General features: G+C 39.8%; 2 protein-coding genes across 2 annotated transcripts in view; one reads left to right on the forward strand and one right to left on the reverse strand.

Moving 5' to 3' along the window:
- pvalb7 (parvalbumin 7) overlaps positions 1-22,962 on the reverse strand; it is a 46,946-nt gene that overhangs the window by 12,227 nt on the left and 11,757 nt on the right. The gene's annotated exons all lie outside the window — the stretch shown is intronic.
- ncf4 (neutrophil cytosolic factor 4) overlaps positions 12,904-22,962 on the forward strand; it is a 30,020-nt gene continuing 19,961 nt past the window's right edge. The window contains exons 1-6 of the mRNA XM_067416205.1: positions 12,904-13,214; positions 14,069-14,153; positions 14,451-14,604; positions 17,117-17,187; positions 17,753-17,880; positions 19,056-19,104. Of these exons, the coding sequence (XP_067272306.1) occupies positions 13,183-13,214; positions 14,069-14,153; positions 14,451-14,604; positions 17,117-17,187; positions 17,753-17,880; positions 19,056-19,104 (519 nt within the window). The 5' untranslated portion in view covers positions 12,904-13,182. The remainder of the gene's footprint in view (positions 13,215-14,068; positions 14,154-14,450; positions 14,605-17,116; positions 17,188-17,752; positions 17,881-19,055; positions 19,105-22,962) is intronic.

The following is a 22,962-nucleotide window of genomic DNA, read 5'->3' on the forward strand; positions in this document are numbered from 1 at the left end:
CTGAGCACCCCTGTAATGTATGTGCTCGGTAGATCCTAGGATTGAGCAGCTGACTCCCCTCGCTAGCAAGGGTGGGAAAGCATTACGCTGAGCGCTGTTCTCCAGGATAGCCCGTCTCTGAGTTCCGGCCTGAGGCGGACACTGCCAGTTCGCAGTCCCTCAGCTTGATGCCTCTCCAGAGGCGAGTTTCCAGAGGCTCTGTTGTTAGCAGACTGGGCTGGCAGACGGAAGCGTCCCGCATAGTGACGCCAGGTCAAGCCTCCCTGGTGGCATTCGGTGAAGTTCTTCCCGAATAGTGACTGGCTGGGGCGCCCTCGGGTCCCCTAGCCACATTCCCTTAAAGGAACCCCTTCTGTCGAACAGGTTGGTTCCAGGCCTTTGAGCGGCCAGGGTAGGGTACATAAAGGTGCCCCAAGGCCACAGCTCGGGCTATGACCGTAGGGAATGCTGTCACTGACAGCCTAATGTGACCAGAGGGGGAGTGGTTCAGGCATTTCAGTTGAATTTGCTTGTCCTGACAGTGGTCACTGCCAGTAGGCATGCACTCCCCTCGGCATGGCGGCGTGGGTATATCGTTCCCCATAGCGTCAGCTGACGCAGCTCGAGTTCCCTTTCGAAAGGGAACGTCCCTGGTTACGACTGTAACCTTAGTTCCCTGAGAACAGGGAACGAGACGCTGCGTCACTTTTGCCATACCTCGGGGCCTGCCTGCCTGTAAACAGTCCCTTCAGACGAATTGAATGCGGTTGTGTTTGCAAGGCGCCCTTTTATACTTCCTGGTCGCACGTCTATGACGTCAGAGGCTGTCGCCGGTCAGTAGGACTGATGTGATTGGATAAACGTTTCAGACACCGGTCACGCTGGAGGCGTTCCCCATAGCGTCAGCTGACGCAGCGTCTCGTTCCCTGTTCTCAGGGAACTAAGGTTACAGTCGTAACCAGGGACGTTTTTTTACACGTGAAACATGAACTCATGTTATATTGCACACTGTAAACATAATCAAAGCTTCGAAAACACGCGAAGAACTGGACCTTTAATGGGCGTGCCACACTGAAAACTTGGAAGTAAACGCCCACGCATAGGATTGGGTAAGATTTGCATATTTAATGATCTTAAGCTCCCCTGTGGCCAGTGGGGAAACGGCAACTGGAATTAATCGCCCAGAAGCCCACAGGGCTCGCAAAATGTCTTTATTAAACAAACACGTTTTATCTCTCATCCACCCGCGATTGATTTGAATGTTATTTTTTTATTACCGTACACAAACACACAAACAGCGCGCGCCCTTCAAATATCAAGTCAAGAGAGGTAGCCCGTCTGGAAAACACAAAGCCCTGGGCCGCTGGCCTTTGCGAGCCCTGGCCCATACATGTCAGAGTCTGATCCCGAATCGCAATGAGCCACAACTGGATTCTCCAGCCTTTGACAGCGTGTTAAGGTATGTTCAGTTAGACATGTAATTGAGGGTAACGCGTAGCCTTGTTAAAACCAGACCATTCTCAGTAGTAATTGAGTTATGGTCTGGCAAAGCTTCATGGATAAATCATTTCCAAGGGGTGTCACAACGGACGAAGACGTATGCCGAGCGACAGAGAAACATCTGAGACAGCAATTGTCTGTTTGTGATTTCGAGGATGATGTTGCAATGGCTTCTGACGACTTTTGCCGTTGTTGTAAAATAAATATGATAATAGCTTGTACATGACTACCAGATCTATTCTGAGGAAATAAGCACAGATAACATTCGATGTGAATGAAGAATTCAGACTCAAAGTAGCTTCAGTTCATTTATTTTGAAAAATACAAAAATTAACAATAAAAATTATTAATAAAAACATACAGCGGAACATGATCGAAAGCATCGATGCTCTGTGCTCAGCATTATAAACATATGCTATGCTAGCTTAATATTTGCTATTTGACATTTCAAAGGATTCAGGAAAGATGCCATAGAGGTATAAATATTAACAAAAGTAAGTTACTTAAAGTAGACTGTGGGTAATGTTACTTAAAGGTGCAGAGTGTAGCACATGCTTTAGCAGGGAAAGAAAAGCATTATGTATGTACATTGTCGTCGAGGTTGACAGGACGCTAACATTAGCAGTAATGGTTACCTCAAGCAGTTAAAACGTAACAACTAGTGATGTGAGAAACCAGACTGTATAGCCATGCATCCGACAGAAATATAAACAAATCAGAAACGCATTCGATTTCAATACATATTTTGTTATTTTGATTAGAAAACTGTTAAGGTTCTAAAAAAGCAAACTATTTGGATTTATATGTAATGATAACACTTAATATAATACAATAATAATCCATTTTGTATCGTTAAGTAAGGTTAATAAATGATGTAGAAGTATTATTCATTGTTAGTTTTATCTGTTAACCTTTTTATGCACTATGAACTGACATGAAGTTTGGTTCCGAAACTTAGCTCAAGGTCTGAGCGCACTACGAGATCTTTTACAAATGGATTATTGCTTTTACTGGCTTTTAGAAATTGTTATGGACAGAGATGTTTTTTTCTTGTGCTCACTAAAATTTGGAATGAGATCCCACAGCACATCAGGACTATCACATCAAGAGGACTATTAAAAAAAACATTTGCTCACCATTTAACGGACAGGTATATATGTGATCATTGAGATGGTTCTATAGCCCCTTCTGTCGCCCATATCTTGGTTATGTGTGTCTGTTGTTGTCTTAAGATGTCAAGTGTGTGAGCTTTGTTGTGAATGTGGTTTTTATGTTCTGCAGAGCAGGAACCTGCTGAAAATCAGTTGTATACTGAGCCAGGCCCGATTGTCCTTAATCTTTTCCTGTTTTAAAAATAAATTAAATTAAATTAAAATTAATGAATGATTAAGGTACAATTGTTTTGCTCAAATATTAAAGGTGCCCTAGAATGAAAAATTGAATTAACCTTGCCATAGTGAAATAATAAGAGTTCAGTACATGGACATCACATATTGTGAGTCTCAAACACCATTGCCTCCAACTTCTTATGTAAATCTCGTAAAATCAAAAACTCTACAGAAAAAAAGTGCTTCTCAACATAAACCCAACCATGACGTAAGCGTTGGGGATCATTTATATGCACGCCGCCAACATTTGCATCTGTCCAACAAGCTGAATCTACTGATGGTAAACAAGACACTCGAAGATAGAAAAAACGGCTCTCATGACATATGTTTGAGGTTTATTATAATCGGATACCACAACAAATCGTTCGTTTGTTCGGCCCATTTTAAACAAGCTTCACTCAGCGTCTTAAACTGAAGAAAGGGTCAACTGTATTCCTGCAAGCAGTAAGTAATTTATCTACTTATTGACTGTTTAAACAATTTCTGATTAAGCTGAAAGTTTCTTAGAGAGGCAGCATTGTCTAGAGGACGCAAGATGCTAGTAAAGTAACAATAGGAAACACCAAGTACCATACAAAACTAAATAGTGTGTTTAATGACAAAGGTTAATATTATTTTGTATTACAAAATACAACCGTAGATACTTTGCTTACAGATCGTTCACTCGATCCTTCTAGCAAACGTCACCTTTTTCTCCATATAAGTTAAAATGATAGTCAATGGAGATTTCTGAAATGCAGGTTACTTGTTTATTGGTGTTTTCAGATCGTCTGTCAATCTGTGCATATGGTTGCCAGATTGGACATGTTTAGGTAAAAACTGGAGTGTAGGCCTATATGGGTTTCTTTTCACAGAAAAGCTCTGTTTGGGGGATTTAGTTACTTAAATCTGGCAACCGCACTGGATGATCTAAAATGCTCTTTCTCGCGCTGATGATCTAAAAACACCAATAAACAAGTAAGCTGCATTATCTTAGTCTCCATTTGAGATGTTTTGCTTAAAGTGTCATTCAGTCGGTCTGTGTTCTGTCAGGACGGTCAGGACTCACGAGCCGCTTCAATGAACTGCTGTGAGCTGTGAGCTGCTCAAATAAGCCAATCAGAGCAGAGCTCAACATTAATATTCATGACTCTTCCAAATAAGGCAAAAACAGAGCATTACATCCTAGAGCACAATTTATAGGGTTGTAAATGGACCTGTAAATCTGTATCTGGACAATTTTTTCTCTTAAAGGGGGGGGTGAAACACTCAGTTTCAGTCAGTGTCATGTCAATCTTGAGTACCTATAGAGTAGCATTGCATTATGCACATCTCCGAAAAGTCTTTATTTTTTTTATAATTATATAAGAAAGATGCGCTGTTCCGAGTCTTTCCGAAAAAAGCCGAGCGGGAGGGGGCGTATCGTGTGAGCGGAGCTAAATAATGACGTGTGCGCGCCGCTGTTATTGTGTTGAGTGCGTCGTAAAGCTGTGTCATCCCTAACAGCGGGAAAAAACTTTATTCAAAATAAAAATATGGCTTTTAATCAGATACAGCCATACATCTATGATCCGGAATCAGACCCAGAGGCTGAAGTTGAACAGGAGCAGCAGCAAAAACGACTAGAGCAGGACGTCTCTATGTGGTACAAGTTATACACTAACTATATAATATGCTTAGCGGCTTGTGTTATTTACATATTTATACTTGAATTATATCGTCGTATTTTTGTCTTTGAAGGTGTACATGTGGGAAGTGCAGTTGTGCACGTGTGTGTGTGTGTGTTTACGCGTGGTTTGTGTAGACAATTGTAACGTTAGTAAGCGGACTGGTTTTGCACGGCAGGCTAAGTTAGTGTTTACATAGAAAGACATGGAATAGTAGCACATTTGAATGAAGAAGCTTGCTTATTTAGTTCAACATATTTCCCCACTCTTTGTGTATTGTTGTTTGGAGTGCTTTTACAATACACAAACATAAAGTTACACATATAGTGGCCAGCTAAACAAATGTACACGCACTACACATCGCATGCTCCATTGATCAGTTAACTATACGTGATCATGTTTGGGCTACTTGATGAGCATAGGCAAAAACACAAACATTTGAAGCAGTCTTACTCACAGCCTGCGGTACTAACGATGGGACCTTTATCGTTGGGACTGCTCCATCCTTCAGCAATAGGCGATTGGAAAATCCGGCGTCGAGCTGGGCCTTGTTTATGAAACAGTCGGCACCGAAATGCAGCGAACAGATATAAACCTTTGCACAACTCAGTTGCTGATCCGAAAAAGCAAATTCCATCCACTGTTGCCTTAACGCGGGGTTTTTGGGGAATCTGTGCAGGACTGTCTTGGTCTGGCAACCAAAAACACCCTTTTTAGGTGACATTGTTAATTTCTTGAAGTCACATCACCTGTGCAGCGCAGCCTACGAGCCCCGCTTTGATGGGCGTAGCCTGTTGCTTTCGCTCTCTCTCACGCTCTTCCGGTAGAATTGTCCGTAAGGCCCATACAAGGAAATTCCGACCTTTTAACGTCAAGTGGACCCATGATCGCAAAAAACTTGCCAAAACGTATGACTAACTGGAAGTAGTATTTTTGACAAAGAAATACTCCCATCAAACGTCCACCTTAACTTTTGAAACTTTGTCTATGTTTAGTATGGGATTCCAAGTCTTTAACAGTGTAAAAAGATCGGTATGCATGAAACAGCATTTCACCCCCCCTTTAAATAAGCCACATACCCTCTATGTAGATATCAGAGGACAATTTAACATATCGTTTCAAATCATTCTAGGGCACCTTTAATACATGCTGTAAAATGTATGTTGCAAAATGCATGTAGTTCATGTAAGCTAGCTTAATAAGCTAATACGTCCTTGTTAACAAATGGGACTTGCAGTCTGTTACCTATGACATTCACATACATGCTTAGGTTATAGCTAAAGAAACATTTATTTGTAATATTTTAATGTTTTATTTATTTACTGTTGAATTTTTTTCTGTTAGAACTTATCATTTTAATATATTCATATTTACATATGCAATTTAGCACATTTTCATGGCTCAGTACTGTTTTTTAATTTTAGTTTCTTGTAGTAAAGTTCAGGACTGTTTTACTTAGTGTTATGTTTTATCCAGTAAAATTTTTAAAACTATCGGTCGATTAATCGGTTATCGGCAAGTGTGGTCTAACCTAGTTATTGGTATCGGTAAAATCCACTATCGGTCGACCTCTAATTGCATATGGAGTATATATATATATGGAACGTTGTTGGTAATCTTATAGCGTTCAGAGATCACTGTAAAAAGGTCATTTTATGGTAATGAAATTACGGGAATGCGATGTCATAGTTACTTTACGTTATACATTACGTAACTGTTACGTCGTGTGTGAGCTGTGTAGCAGCGGGTAAATATAACCCAGCAGGCTGGGTAGGTTGTGAGGAGGTGCATCATTTATACTGTACTGTAACGTAACCCAGCAGTGGGTTATACAACGATGTCAAAATAACCCAGCGGTCTGGGTGAAAAAATAACCCAGCAAATTATAGATTGTGACATCATACAGCCACATCTCAGTGAGTTCTAATGTGACATGACGTGACTTTCAAATGATTTTTGTTCCAGTAGGGAGTTGCGAATTGAGACTTTCAGAGTGGAATGGAACATGCCGTTAATTATATTTCCAGGCGCTTGTCGTCGGCATTTAAGCCCCTGGTGTTGAAATATCTTTGTCCGAGATTATGGTGATTGAGCCATATGCCCCCACCAAAAAAAAAAAAAAAATACCCGGATGGGTTTCACTCCTTAACGCATACTTAAGACGCCTGATGAAAGACAGGGAGAAACTCTTTACATATGTTTACACATAACACCAGTGCATGGTGGGTATACATAGCCCTGGTAATGGGACACTGTATTAATAAGTGTATCTATATCAAACCAGCTGGGTTTCAGATGTTCTTCGTCCTATAAATCACATTCTAACAGATAAATGGCCAGTCTCACAGTGCTTCTGTAAGTTCTTTAGTATGTACTTGCACTTTAACCAATGTATATGTCTTTGTCGCTTCAATTCTCTTTCATAGTTGGACTAAATGTTTTGTTTTTCCTCATGTGGGTGGCAGTCAAGGTGGCCGTTAGTTGTTTATTATTATATATACTTAATGTATTGCGACTTTAACAGTGTTAGTCACAGCGCAGTCTGTCATGTCGAGATTAATGTGAATGACTGTGTGCTTGTCAACTCTCAGCAGTTTCTCTTTGGCACCTCGGAAAGTGGCACTCAATCCTGTCATCTCAGCTAACTGATGGGAAATACTTACTGTATAAACACGCGCACACACACGCACACATATGCCAACAGCACAGTGATTTTCAGTCCTTTCTCATGCAGTGTGTATTTATGTTTTATTTTATTTGATACTGGACATTGCTTCTATTGCATTGTAATACTGGACATACATATATTCTGAAAGGAGCCCCGATGAGTCAAAAATCTGTCTTGCTCTCAGGGTTTCCCTTTTAACACAGCACATCCAATCTGTCAGAAATCGAAATATTGTAGCTTGATCCTGCCCACATGACTAATCCAGGGTCTCTCTCTCTCTCTGTCTCTGTCTCTCTCTCTCTGTACTGTTTGACCCTCTGTTCTCTCTATGTTTCACTATGTCTACCAGCCCTATTAGATTACCCTGCCTCAGCATTACCCGCACACAGCACTGGCTGTGGAAGAGAAAAACGAAGACTGAAAGAAAGACAGAGAGACAGAAATAGAAAGAAAACGGATCCGCAAATGGACTGTCCATCTCCTAATAAATAAGGAGTGATGAGAGGCCAGAAAACATTTCACTGCGCTGATTTTCCGTTGATTTTCAATGTAAACGCTAGGGTGGGCCTTGTTTTTGGACTTTTGAAATCATCTGCTCTCACCCGCCCAGTCAACTCCCCTTTATGAGAAATGGAAACAAACCAAATTTCGCTGAGATTGGACTACGTTTGGGGTGTGTGCAGCAAAATTGACCTAAATGACCATAACGGCACATAATTAATACAAGGCCATAAGTAAATGGTGAATTCGTTTACAAACGAGAACACAGAGCAGTGTTAGTTGAGATTCTTCATGCTTCACTTTACCCTTTTTTTCTACTCAAGGAACATTCTCAATGAAAGTGAAATGGGAAAGTGACGTGAAGGCCAAGTATGGTAACCCATACAAATAGAATTTGACCTCTGCATTTAACCCATCCAAGTTGCACACACAGACTAGTGAGTACACACGCTGCAAACCGTGGGCGCACACACACCTGGAGCTGGTGGGACTTACAGTGGGCATTATGCTGTGGCGGCAGCGGAGCGATTAGGGGTTAGGTGCCTTGCTCAAGAAAGTCATATACACCTAGGATGACTTGAGGATGAGTAAAATGGGATATTTTTCAAGGGCACCTCAGTCCTTTCCTGCCGGTACTGGAATCAAGCCAGCAACCTTTGGGTAACCAGTCGGACTTGCTAACCATTAGGTCATGACTACCCCCATGGAAAATTGCAACCTGATAGACTTCTCCTTGCTTCCAAGCAAGTATACTTCATCCTAGTTACGTAAAGTGGGCATCTGATCTCAAACAGTCAAAAGTGTATCAGTGAACCAAACCCTGGCTAATATCACATCTGATACTGAAGTACCTGTTGATAAAAAGATGCATTCTTTTAGCAAATGACAAATTACCTGCATGGTATTTTGCATATATTACATACTTCAAATGGAGAAGCAAATGAGGGGGTGAGAGGTTAATATTTCTACACAAAAAAATTAAATATGTGCACCTCAAACACGTGCTAGCGGCTAGACGAAGGTGTTTGACCATTGCGCTCGTGTCTTTTGCAGCGTCTTGCACTATTAATTAATACTACGACAGAACATGCAAAATGATGTGGCAAAATCTAGACGCACCCTAGCGACAGCAAATCTAATAGACCCTTTCACATTTACGTTTCTTAGAGCGGAAGTCATGATAGTTGGGTTAGCTTTTACAGTGGTGAATGAGAGAATACAGTAAATATATTTTTTGGGTCCCCATTTTCTTAAATAGCAAAAGAAAAACGCAAAAGGGATTTCACACCTTTTTAAAAAAAAGGGACAAAAAAAGAGTGAGATTGATAACGGCAGTGAAAAGAGAGAAATATGTTATTTTTACCATCACTCCTATAGCAGCGGTAAGTTGTTTATTGTAATTTGATGCAAAAGTAATATCATACAAACCATTAGTGTTATAAATGTACAATTTTTAAAAAAAGAAAACACAAAATAATGGCAGTGAATAGCCACCAGGCTAAAACTTTCGAAAAGGATACAAAAGTATCATGCAATGATACAGTGAGACGCGCTCCATATGTGGAAAGTGTTCAGGAGGCATACTATAAGGTTTTGCAAGAAATAAATATCATTCAGTCAAAACACTGAGCTCAGATTACAAGATTATTGCATTCAAGTTTCAAAATATGAGGGCGTTCATTTAGCCTGACAAGCCAGACCCACATCAAGATGTTTGGTCTGGAAACTCACCACTGACAGCTCAATCCGAGGGGCGGGATAAACGGTTGTCTTTCAAACTCCCTCTGCACACGATAGGATAGCGCTACAACCAACCAGAGCAACGAAGGTGAAGCAGAGCGTGACAGCTCGTTGACAGATTAAACTTTCGCCGTATCCAGTCAGCAAAACTTTGAACACATCTTCCCTTTTTAAGAATGACTTCAGTGCCGTTCTTTGTTCTTTTCTCAGAGAAAAGCTTAACTCCAAGTCTTCCAGAGTCCCGGTCAAAGCTGATTCGAAAGACCACCGTTAGCCAGTTTCTGTGTTTACTAGAAGCACGCAAACGCAACTCGGCCATCGTCATTATTGCCCCGCCCACCGACTCTATACACGATGTGATTGGCCCGGCAAGAGTTAGATGAATACAGCTCAGAAGGGTATTGAGAGTTGCTAGACGACACTCGCGGGCAGATTCAATTTTCTGCCGCTAGGGTGCTTCTAGATTTCTAGGCTAGCGGTCATGTGCATTTACGATAATTCCGAGAGCACGTGAAGGCAGCATTACTATAACTTACACTGTTGTCATGGATGACACACACACACACACACACACACACACACACACACACACACACACACACACACACACACACACCATTTGCCCCACACACTCTACACTATAGTTTGCTGCTGCTCGTTGGACGGCTTAAATCCAAATAATGGATGTTTCACCAACTCCTCCGTTTCGCTTTTAGCAGTGTTTACTCAAGATCACGAATATGACAATGCGTAGCAGCTCGTGGCTCTAAATTTTGAGGGTAGATTGCATTATCAACACACATTATCGGGATTTAAATTTAAATTTAAATATCTATCATAGGCTAATTTTGTATGGGTTATATTGCATATCGTTCATATGGCCCATTACTAATTGATGACCATTACAGTCTGTGAAAAGTGTCCATTTGCAGCCAGGGTAGGCTAGCAACTCTCCGTTGGCTTGGGACCTGGAAAAACCAAACTCTGGTCAGGCCAATCACATCGTGTAGAGAGTCGGTGGGCGGGCTTACCGAGTTACGGCGGTTCCGCGTGCTACTTAAAAACAAAAAAGCTGGCGAACGGCGGTCTTTCGAATCAGCTTTGGCCGCGACTCTAGAAGACTTGGAGTTAAGCTTTTCTTTGAGAAAAGAACAAAGAACAGCACTGAAGTCATTCTTAAAAAGGGAAGATGTGTTCTGGGTTTTGCCGACTAATACAGCGAATGTTTAATCTATCAACAAACTCCGCTTTACCTTTTACGTTACTCTAGTTGGCTGTAGCGCTATCCTATTGAGTGCAGAGGGAATTTCAAAGACAACCATTTAACCGTTTACTCATAATGATTTACTCATCCCTTTCAGGTAAGTAATTTTGCTCGGCAGCCATCTTTGAAACATCTCTCAGATAGCTATTTCAGTCATGCAAGTACAGCTTTAATGAGGCGACATCAAATTCTCCAAAGCTGTTTGTAATGGAGCTTGCTAGTAAGAGCTGTGCTGGTAAACCTCACTCCCATGATCTCAAGAGGCGCACTAGCGACTGACGTTAGAGGTTCGAGGGCCGCACAGAGCAGGAGGCAAGACCTGAGAGGATATACTGATGCTGAAACCCGGATAGAAGTGAGGTTTAGGGGGGTGAGTGTAATGGAGGCCAGCTAGTGGACTAAGATGGACTTGTGCCCATGAGTAGAGGACACAATATGACGTCACACTCGTATGTTAAACAAAAACATAATTCAACATATAAATAAAAAAATGTAATAGCCCACTTAATGTGTTTATTACAAATAAATGACTAAATGCTAAAAATGAAAATGTTTTATTTACAATGGACCCATTCGCACACCCTGCATAACCTACATGATGCATACAGACCGTATTTCCAGGACTTATGAACATGTGTAGGCAACATGTGTCTCTAATCTTTACACTGTCCTCCTCTCACTCTGTGGGAATGTGGGTGAACAGTAAACACGGGCATGTGTGTAACATGTAGGTTTAGTTTGCAGCGAATAGCCTTGAATTGAGATCTTGACACAATCGCTGTTTCTTGCTGAAGTGGCAATGTGAAAGACCCCCCCCCCCCACACACACACACACGCACACACTTACCCTGGTGCTGAAAGGAAGAAACAAAACATCACAGCTGCCATGACCTTGGACTTGTAACGCATATGTGTATGTATATATGATTGCAATGTTGTAAGGCTGGTTCACCCTCTTGGATTTAAACTGCCAGGACGCTGTTGGCATTCCAGGCTTAAGAAGACCTTAGAAGTACATTTGTAGAGTCATAGTAATATGTACAGAACAGTAAACATAGAGTCTCTATTGCACAGTCTAGTAACAAGACTCCAGATCAGAATCGTCTGGAGTCTGAACAAAATAATTGCTTTATTAAACATATTTGGACAATATCTAAAAATATAGAGGTGGTATATTATTATTATTAATAATAATAATATAAATATGTATTCTATTACATCTGACTGTTATATACAAGAAAACTTATTGAGAAATATATCTGTTTAAGAGTTCAATAATGTGTTACTTTGCAGATGGTCTGTTCTGTTTGCCACCTAGCGGTCACTCATCATTACTGCATCTCAATCCTCCTCAAGCCTTGATAGATAGTTCACCCAAAAAAGAACATTCTGTCATCATTTACTGACTTCAAGTTGTATGAAGTATATATTCATAGATATTTTGAAGAATGTCGGTAACCAAACAGTTGATGGACCCCATTGATAGTCCATCAACTGTTTAGTTCCCCATATTCCTCAAAATATCTTCTGTGTAGAAGAAAGAAATTCATACAAGTTTGGAACTACTTGAGGGTAAGTAAATGATGACAGAATAAAAAAAAATTGGGTGAACTATCCCTTTAATTCTGCTGTTCTTTGAAGAAAAAGTTCAGCCAAAAATGCATTAAAAATTGTTTCAACGACGTGAGTTGTGGGCGGGGTTATCTGTTTGGCTGACCAATGACAGATGAGAAACATTCAATATGTTTGCAAAAATATTAAATGACAGCCATATATATATATATATATATATATATATATATATATATATATATATAGCTTAAATTTTTTAAGACCTGTAAAAGAAATTAACAGATGTAGCCTAATTAAATGATTTCATCTGAACCTAAGAAATTATCCAGTAGTGTTCACAGCCGAATGCAACCAGAACCTATCACCTGTGAGTTCCTCTCATACTCGAGCATCTAACTACTGATGTGAAAGAGGAAAAGATTCAACTACACGACAACAACAGGTTTTAATAATTAAAAATGTTTTAATCAATATTTAGTCATGTATTATTATAATACAATACGGGTATTCTTTCTTTCTTTCTTTCTTTCTTTCTTTCTTTCTTTCTTTCTTTCTTTCTTTCTTTCTTTCTTTCTTTCTTTCTTTTTTTCTTTCTTTCTTTCTTTCTTTCTTTCTTTTGTCAGGTGTGGGCGTTACCAAATGAAAAAGGATTTCAATTTTGTTTTCACTTTTAAACATTTCAAGCGCGTCTCCATACCATAAGGTCCGTCGTGCTGTTTCTGAACCTACTAAAACGCATCCTGAGTGAACTCATTCTAGTCTAAAGACTCTTTCAGTTCCCGTTTGAGGAATGTGCAACTGTAAAACCGCCTCAGAAATTCACCAGCAGCTTCACTTCCACTTCACTTTAAAGCCTGTCTGTCTGTCTGTCTTCCTCTCTCTGTGATGGTTTGAAGAGCTCCGTGGTTCGCACCATCCAACAACATGTCTCTCCCTCAACAGCTGCGCGATGAAAGGTGAGCGAAATCTAGTCTTTATTACTATTGTATTTACTCATGAATATTCATGAAACCAAGTTTCACTTTCAGGGCGTAGTGTTTGTGTAGCCTACCATAATTGTATAGTTATGTAGGCTACTTATAGTAGTTACAAAAAACGAGTTGGCTAAAAACTAGGGTGTACAACCCTGAACCTAACCTTAACCCATGTAGTTACCTTATATTACTTTCTTAGGTAAGTAGACTATACTGTACTGTAATATCATAAGTTCATAATGTAGCTATACTTTAAAATGCTATGCCTGCTACTCTACATGCCTGCTTATTACATTAAACCTATATACTATACTATACTATACTATACTATACTATACTATACTATACTATACTATATTAGTTAAGATGCCTTATGTACAGTAGTACAGCTACTAATCACATAAAATAAAATAAAAATAGATTGTTTCAGGATAAGCTTAATGTTAATTATTCAGATAAAAAATACAATTGTCTCAAAAAGTATCTTCTTCTTCTTCTTCTTCTTCTTCTTCTTCTTCTTCTTCTTCTTTCGGCTGTTCCCTTCAGGGGTCGCCACAGCGAATCATCTGCCTCCATCTATTTCTATCCTCTGTATCCTCTTCTCTCAGACCGTAAAAAAAGTATAATTCAGCTTAAATAATTATTTTTTTAACATAATAATAATACTAATAAAATGTAAGTGTCTCCAAGAAAAGAAAAGTTAAACAGTATGTGTACATGAAAAAAAAATCAGCTTTTATGCTGGAACATATTTCTTTATTGTAGATGCATTACTGTACGCTTAAAGATATTTTCTGTGGTAATCAAAGTGTTTGCAATATTTGTCCACCCTACAGTGATTTCGACCAGCTTCCAGGCAACATCCCAGTCACTGCAACCATTGCTGATATTGAGGAGAAGAAAGGCTTCATTGTTTACTTTGTGAGTTCCCTGAACCCTGTACTTGATCTTTCTTCTTGTCTACTTTTCTTCTATAATTGATCTGCCTTATAGTCTGCCTATTACTGTACCTTTGGCTTGTGTTTAACCAACAGCATGCACCTACAAAGGATTAGTTGTTTACAGATATCTATAAAATGGCAGGCTTAAATGTTTCCCGTAGGTGATTCATTCTGGAATTCGTTTTTATTTTTTAATTGTTTGCCTTTGTGCAATGTACTTATGACACTATTACACACCTAGTCTTTGACTTGTTTGTTCTTTATCATCTGCTTGCAGGTGTTTGTGATTGAGGTAAAGACCAAAGGCAACAGTAAGTACCTGATCTACAGAAGGTATCGACAGTTCTTCGCTCTGCACCAGAGTTTGGAGCTTAAGTACTCAGCTGAGGCCCAGCCTGGATACTACACCTGCCAACTACCTGTCCTGCCAGGTCTGTGTTCCAGCAGCTGCACAGCCTCAACTTAATAACAGCGTGATAGAGATCTGGGGAAATCTAGGTTCAGTAGCACAGGCCACATACACTTTAAACTAAATACAGTTGTCATTTCAATACTACTGTAAGCGCTTAAAGGACGTTATACCTTTGTGAGTACAGTCTATAGAAGAAAAAAAAAACGAACCGCATTGGTCCTTGCAACACGGAGCTATTACAGTTAATGCCCAGAGCCCCCCCTCAGCTAAAACGGCAGTTATGGGGGCATAAACGTAAAGAGTGTCTTTGTGCCTCTTAACAGACATACCGGGCCCTTACATGACAACGAGATGCATTTAGCCACTGTTTAAATTCACCTAAATAGTGTTTTAGATGGCTAGCTGTAGTCTAGTCTTCTTTCTGCGCGTATGCCTTTGACTGGGCATTATGGTAATATTTCACATTGTGACACGTCATAGCCAGGTCTGCACATTCTCTATTAGAATAAATCCCTTTGGGGGAGACTATAAGCTTTGTAACTTTTGTATAACTTTTATATATATATATTAATTATATATAGACCCGAAGACCTTGATTTGCTGGTTCAGGTGCTTATGGTTGTTGCTAAACTATAGGCAGAAATGTGGCCCTCTAGGATCAGGATTGGACACGCACGTCCTTGAGCAAACTGAGGTCAAGTGACTCGTTCAAGGGTGCAATTGGCAAAATTAATTGGGAAAACTGATGTCTGATGAAAACAGCTCTCTGAAAATTTGACCCAAGCCCCAAAACGGACATTCAACCTCGGATTACTGTTGACATGGATGGGCGGCACAGGTTCTGACAAGATGAAAGTAGAGTGCTACCTGAGAGATAAAAAAATGCATAAAGCCGTATCTTCTTTCTGTAGAGTTTATCTGCAACCACAGTTTAACAAACCTAATTGTAGGGTTGTAAGAAAGATCTCAAAACACCAGATCATAGCTCACTCCTCGTGGTTGCCCTTAGGCCTAACCACTTCACCACTTCCCTCGTCCCACACCCCATTGTAATCAGTTGCCAATTACCCCATTTCTCTCCAGTGCTATGCCTTCAGAGTCAAAGTTCACTCCTTAGGGGGACTTTGTCCTTTGAGTACTTTAAGTGTTTTTCACAGAGTTACTGATTAACTAGAACCCATAAGATTGGAAGAGGGAACAGCAGAGACAGAAGAAAGGGCTTCTAAAGAATAGCATTGCTAGGAAAATTAGATGGGTAGCATCCTTTTGACCGACACTGATATCATTGTCCTCATCTCCTTCTGCTTTATCTATCTTTGCACAAAAAAACAGAAGTTCTCAAGCTTATTTTGAAATGGTTTGATAGATCACAAATGTCTGAAACCCCTTTTCAGGAACTGATCAAAACCAACTTCATCGTCCATCATTTTTTTAAAGGAAAATGTGTCTGAATAAAAACCAGTACTTGATTCAACACCAGCCCTATATAAGTAGTAAGGTCGCTTGCGTCATCGTAGTAGTGTTATCTACTCTAGTTTTTATTCTAGTCTCTAATGTCTTTAACCTCTTCTCTGATCCTTTTTAATCTGCCTTATGTCTCAGCACTCTCGCTGTCTCTCTCTCTCTTTGTCTCATGTTCTCTTTTCCTGTCTGTCCCTTTCTCTGTCTTTGACCAAACAAATATGTGTATAATTGAATTGAGCAGGAAGGGGAGGTTGTTCTTTGGCACACTACCCACTTTTTCTTTAAGGTCACCTAAAGACTGCGAGCCGATAGGCCTCACTACAGGCCTCACTGCTCTCTTCAAAGCTCACTACCAGCTCAACCTGAACCCAGTGGAGCCAATCAATCCCAATTATATTACAAATTATAACTTGATGTTACTACCTTCATGACAATTGATTCCTCCAGTCAATGAGTAATATTATTATGCAGTATTATGCAACGAAAAAAATGGCAAGTTTATATAAGGACATTAGCAATGTCTGCCCTTATGTGGTATAAAGGGACATCTCCTTGCTTTGCTCATACCACTCAGATCTCATTGATGCCTATTTAATGTGGATGTATAATAAAGAAGCGTATTAGAAAAGACAGACAGCTTGAGAGACAGCAGTGAGAATTAGAAGGAGATTTATTTAAGAGGAAAGGGAATTATTGCATAGCCATTAAAAAAATGGTATTAAAATTTGATTCAGCCCATCTTGTATGAATGGATCTCCTTTCATTTTTCCCCCCTCCCAATCAAATCCCATAAAGTACGTACGTTTGAGAATGACCCTCTGGTGCTACTTGCAGACCTCTCATCATCGTCCAACACGCGCATTATTAACATTTCCAGTGGGTGAAATCAAAAATAGAAATGAGAAAGTAATTTAGCATAATATTTGGTCCCACATTACACTAAGTGCTAATTAGCGTTAGCAGTAAAGAGATTCAGAAGCACCCTTCGGCAAGCTTTTGATTGTTTACAAACTAATTTGTTTTGAGACATAAATACTTATTTCTTCCACTTGTTTGTTTTGCCACAGGTAAAGTATTTATGGGCAACAAAAAGGAGATTGCAGAAAGCAGAATCCCAGAGCTCAACAATTACATGAAGGTGAATAAGTCTTGAAATTTCGTAAATGTTTCCTGGTCATGTTGTATCGGTGGGTGTTGTGTTTGGTAATTGTTGCTCTCATGCGCTTCTGTAGTTGTAATCTTTGCAAACAGCACTGTTGAATGACTGGGGGGGGGGGGGGGGGGGGGGGGGGGGTGTTGTTCCCTTTTTCGTTACTTCTCTTTTTTTTGCAGATAGAATCACTATCTGTCAGCTTAAATTGTCAGTTCTGATTTAAATTTGGGCACATTTGACCCTGTAGACTTAAAGATACATTTTATCTAGAGATATTTTATCTTAGATAAGTCTTTTCACACTTTCACTAATTTAATTTGTACATATATACAGTATAGTACATGCATAAGAGATGAATTACATCATTTGTTCTTTATTCTGAAAGTCATGGAAATTCCCAGCACAGTGTCGTTTTTACCACATCTCAAATGACGTTTTGTGTTCATTACTGGAATTAAATATGACATTCATCTAAAACAAACATGTCTAATTTAATTCCCAGGGAAAACCACCCTACTATACATGTCATATAACGTTCTCTCTTCTTTAGAGGTTGCTTTGTCTGCCTACCTGGGTACTTTTGGATGATCTGATACGGATGTTTTTCTACCAGACCGAGTCGGACAGCCAACAGGTCCCGCGGGCCCTTCGCCGCCTGCGGCCCCCCACACGCAGAGTGTAGGAGCCTTCCCACAATACCTCATTGCTCCTTCCAGCACTTCGCTGCTTACTATACAAGATACTGCTGTTCTGATAACTTTCTGCCATTGTTCAAAGAAAAGTTCTGTGGCTTAGTCTGTCAGCACTTTACATAAGGAAGGAAAACCACAAAGGAGATCTATACAATTTCTCTTTTTTTTCCCAAACAGTAATGTAATTTAATGGAGAGCAAATGAGTGAGCACTTATGCTCAAGTAATCTGCTTCAGTCTGTAGTTTGAGATCTCAATAATGTCTCAGACTATATGGTTTGATGAGATTCAAATCAAAAGTCTCAAAGAGCTGTATGTGTAAACCTTACTCCTCGATTTCAAGAGGCGCTCTAGTGACTGACGCTAAAGCCTGCAGTCTTTAGCGTCCTTGTTAGCCCGCCCATCTCCCATGCCGGAAATGTCGGTACGAATCCCACTTGAAACGGATCAAGTAGGACCGGAGGACTTACGTTGGTGCCGTGACCCGGATTGGAATGAGGTTTAGGGGGAAGTCTAACGGAGGCCAGCTAGTAAGAGTGTGTGTAAATCTCACTCACCTGACCTCAAGAGGCGCTCTAGTGACAGACTAAATCTGCAGTCTTTAGTGTTCTTGTTAACACGCCTGCCTCCTCTACCCGATACGCTGGTTCGTTTCCCGCTTGGAGCAGGAGAAGTAGGACCGGCGGGGTTACATTGGTGCCATGACCCGGATGAGAGTGAGGTTTAGAAAAAGAGTGTAAGGGAGGGGGATTTAGGGGGGTAAGTGTAATGGAGGCCAGCTAATAAGAGCTGTGTGTGTAAACCTCACTTCCCTGATCTCAAGAGGCTCACTAGCTATTTTAGAGGCTGCTGTCTTTAGCCTCCCTGTTAGCGTGCTTGCCTTCCATGCCAGAGTCACCGGTTTGAATCCCGCACTGATGGGTCGAGTAGCATCGAAGGGGTTACATAGGCTAAGAAGTTTTAGGAGAACAATTTGAGACAAATTTGATATTTAAATGACCCATAGATAAACTTCAGAGCACTAACAGTCTCCTTTGGTTTGTCAGCCGCTCTCTTTGACTATTTAGTCTTTGAAAACTGCAAGAAAATGTTATAGAAACCACTCATGTTGTTCATCTGAAGTTCACAATGCTCTTTCTTTTCTCTCTCCCTCTCTTACTAGAAAAACTGTAAAGCCCAAAACGGACCTTTTCTCCGCACCCAGAGCAGAGGTACATCAGCGTTTCCTTGGAAACACTTTCAGTAACAGCCTACACACACTACACACTACACATACTTACAGTGCATAATCAAGCATGCAGGCACCACACAAAGCTCTGACATTTGGTCCTGAGGTTATTACACAACGCACACACACACACACACGAGCACCTCAAACTTTTGTTACAAAACTCTTGCATTATGTCAGAGAAGTTTATGACAAAACTGTGTGAAGGCTAAGACACACTATCACTTACACAAATGTAGTGATTCATTTCATAATTTCAAGTGCTCCATTTGTGGTGGAATTAGAAAACATGTATCCATAATTCACACAGACTGATGCAGAAAATATTGAAAATACTTATGGTTAGGGATTTGACCAATCCCCTAACCTCTAAGTACTAAACTTTGGCATGTAACTTGTCCCACATAGTTTGCGTTACGAAAAGGAATTATACCTAATGGAATATATTATATTCGAAGGACCAAATTAATATTTAGAGATCAGAAAGAGGCTTGAGGGTGAAAATGAAAATTACACTCTTTTGACTTCGGCCAGTAAGAAACCACCCACAACACTCATGCTGAACACCCTAGCAACCACACAGCAGTCCACTAAAATCCACACAGCAAGCCCTGGCAACCACCCAAAACACCCTGGCATCACAGCAGCAAGTTTCGTATCGCAAACACCAAACATTTTCTTGAGAAAATGTCAAAAATCTAGAGGCACTGTAGTGGCACAACTGTGGTTGTGATTTTGATTACTTGTGCTGTGATAGATTTACAGTGATGACACTGAGTCTCTCACATTCCTCCAATACAGACAAAAAGAGACATGTGTATCTCTGTTTTCTGGGTCAAATCTTTGCCCCATTAATGGCTGCTGCCCTGTTCCACTTTTGCTAATTTCTTTATTCATCATCACCTTATCTTCCCGAGCTGCTTTTTAAAGGGATAGTTCACCTGAAAATGTTAAATCTATGATCATTTACTCACACTCTCATTCTAGATCTGTATGACTTCATTTCTTATGTGGAACACAATAGTAGATATTTTCCATTAGAGCTGCACGATTCTGGATATATTGAGAATCAATTTTTTGGGTTTAAAATAGAGATCATGATTTTCCACGATTCTGAATAGACAACTAAATAAAATAACATGTACATTATTACTAGAGATTCTGATAAAAATATTAATTGATACAGTCTATAAAAAACTTTTGAACAAATCTCTTAAATGAATGACAAATACATTTTTAAGTCACTTGTCGGCAGTTATTTGAAGCTCCATGTTACTGTCAAAAGGGGATTTGCTCTATTATGATCACTACTGTAGACATAAGTTCTTATATCTAAACTTCAAACTTTTATCCCAGTTCCTTAAACCGTAAACTTCTTGAGCAATATGAGCTACAGTAGCTCGTCTGTTTGATCAGACCACACTGGCCAACCTTCACTCCCCACGTGCATCAATGAGCCTTGGCCGCCCATGACCCTTTCACTGGTTCTCTGCTGTTCCTTCCTTCGACCACTTTTGATAGATACTGACCACTGCAGACCGAGAACAGCCCACAAAAGCTGCAGTTTTGGATGACCCAGGTATCTAGCCATCACAATTTGTCCCTTGTCAAACTTGCTCAAATCCTTACGCTTGCCCAATTTTCCTGCTTTTAACACATCAACTTTTGAGGATGGAAAATGTTCGCTTGCTGCCTAATATATCCCACCCACTAACAGGTTCTGTGATGAAGAGATAATCAGTGTTATCAGTGTTATACAGTGGTCATAATGTTTTGCATAATTGGTGTATTTACAAGCTCCAAAATGACACAAATGTGTTTATAAGGCCAGGGACACACTGCAAGCGTGCCGTGAGCGTCTCGGCTGCGTGGCATGTCCGTTTTTATTTCGGCTCCCATGTTAACCGGTTAGAGCTTGCACACTGCCTGCGTGACACGCGCGGAAAACGCGGGCATGCTTCAAATAGAAGAGACGCCTATTTTTCACGCGACGCGAGCGTTTTGGAAGCGTTTACAGGCAAAATAGAATAGGAAATGATGTTTATATGTCATTTTGACACGAATACATATTAATAAATGAGGTTAACATGAATGCAGATATAGGCCTATAGGTCTGTAGGTTAACATAAATGCAGATATAGGCCTAATTTTAATAATAAGAAAAAACATAATTATCGATTTTGAAACATTAAACCTGTCAATACAGAAAAAAATATTCTGTAGCCTATTTTGCCGTCAATACCATATGTATGGTCAATAGGCTACTGCCGACGTCTTCTTTGCTGTATCAATAGGCAATATATTTATATTTTTAATATGAGGTATAGGGCTTCCCTGTACATCAATAGCAGCAGCAGCGCCACGTCAGACACGCTTCTGGTGTGCAAAGAAAGAGAAAACGCCAGGCAGCCGCCCCGCGGCTGACACGCAACAGAAACGCTACGCTCACACCACACTTACAGTGTGTCTCCGGCCTAATGGTATATATGGCATATATAGTGCATTATATATCTGAATCATTGAATCAGTGAGTTGAACTTGTGAACAAGATCTGCCGATTCGTGAACTAAGACGGGGTCATACTGGGTTTGTGGAACAGCTGAACTGAATCTTTGAAAAGGTCTGACTCAAAAACAGTGATTTGTTCATTAATTAGTGTGAACAATTTGTTCACACATCGAGTTCAAAAGTTCAGTTCACTGATTAATCATAATAAACAAGTACTATGATACTTTTAGGGTGCTTTTACATCTACATGCTTCAATCTTTGTCTATTGTAATTGAATGGAAAAGAACAACCAGGACATTCTACCCAATTTTTCCTTTTGTGTTTCATGGAAGAAAGATACGGTTTTAGAATGGCATGAGGTTGAATACATTAATTTTGGGTGAACAATCTCTTTAATGCTTTCCTTTCACCCTCTCTCTTCCACCTACATCTCAAGTCACGTTCTTTCAGCCTTTCTCTTATCTTTCTACTTGTCTTAAAATATTCTCTGCTCTTTTTTTCCACTGTTCACTTTATCCTTCAGTCCTCCTTTAATCTCTCCCACTCTTCCCTTTGAGTTCACCCATCAGTCTCGCTTCTTTCTTTAGCTTTCTCACGCCATCCCTTAATGCATCTCTCCCTCTTTGTCCTGTGGAGTACTTGCACTCTTTCATTTCTGTCTTTATGTCTCCCAATGCTGTCAGACCGGATCACCGTTCTGTCATTCCATTCACGAAGTCAGCAACAACCACAAAGAAGCATCATAAAACATTATTTATATCTCAGATCCATCTGTAGGTTAGAACAGAAGGGTGTGCGAATTTGAATGTGTGAGAGTCAGTTTAATGGGCAACAATTTAAAAAAAAAAAAAAAATATTAAAATAAAATCATGTCTATATCTCTATTAGTGTTCATTTTGTAAGTTATTTTTTTTAATTTAGTCTTAGTCCTGTGTCAAAAGTACTTTGTTTTTAATCATATTTAGTCAACCTTGTCCTGTTTTTGTTTAGTCCAGTTTTAGTCGACTAGAGGTTAAATTGATAATCCATATTATTTTGCTCAAAATTATAATATAATTATTGTTGTAATTTGAGAAATGCATTTTTACGTTTTATCAGAATTACTATTAGCACAAACTCAGACGAATGGTTTATTTAACGCATCTAGTTTTTTGATTTATTATAGTCTATTATTTATCATATACCCACTTTATTTTAGGTGGCCTTAACTACTGTGTACTAACATTTAAATCAATAATTTGATAAAATGCAATTAATGTGTACATAAATGTTTTTACATTGTATTTACATTTTAAAAATTACCTGCACTTCTGTAGTTACATTTATAATTAC

This window comes from Pseudorasbora parva, chromosome 14, assembly GCF_024679245.1.
Source record: "Pseudorasbora parva isolate DD20220531a chromosome 14, ASM2467924v1, whole genome shotgun sequence".
Lineage (NCBI taxonomy): Eukaryota > Metazoa > Chordata > Actinopteri > Cypriniformes > Gobionidae > Pseudorasbora > Pseudorasbora parva.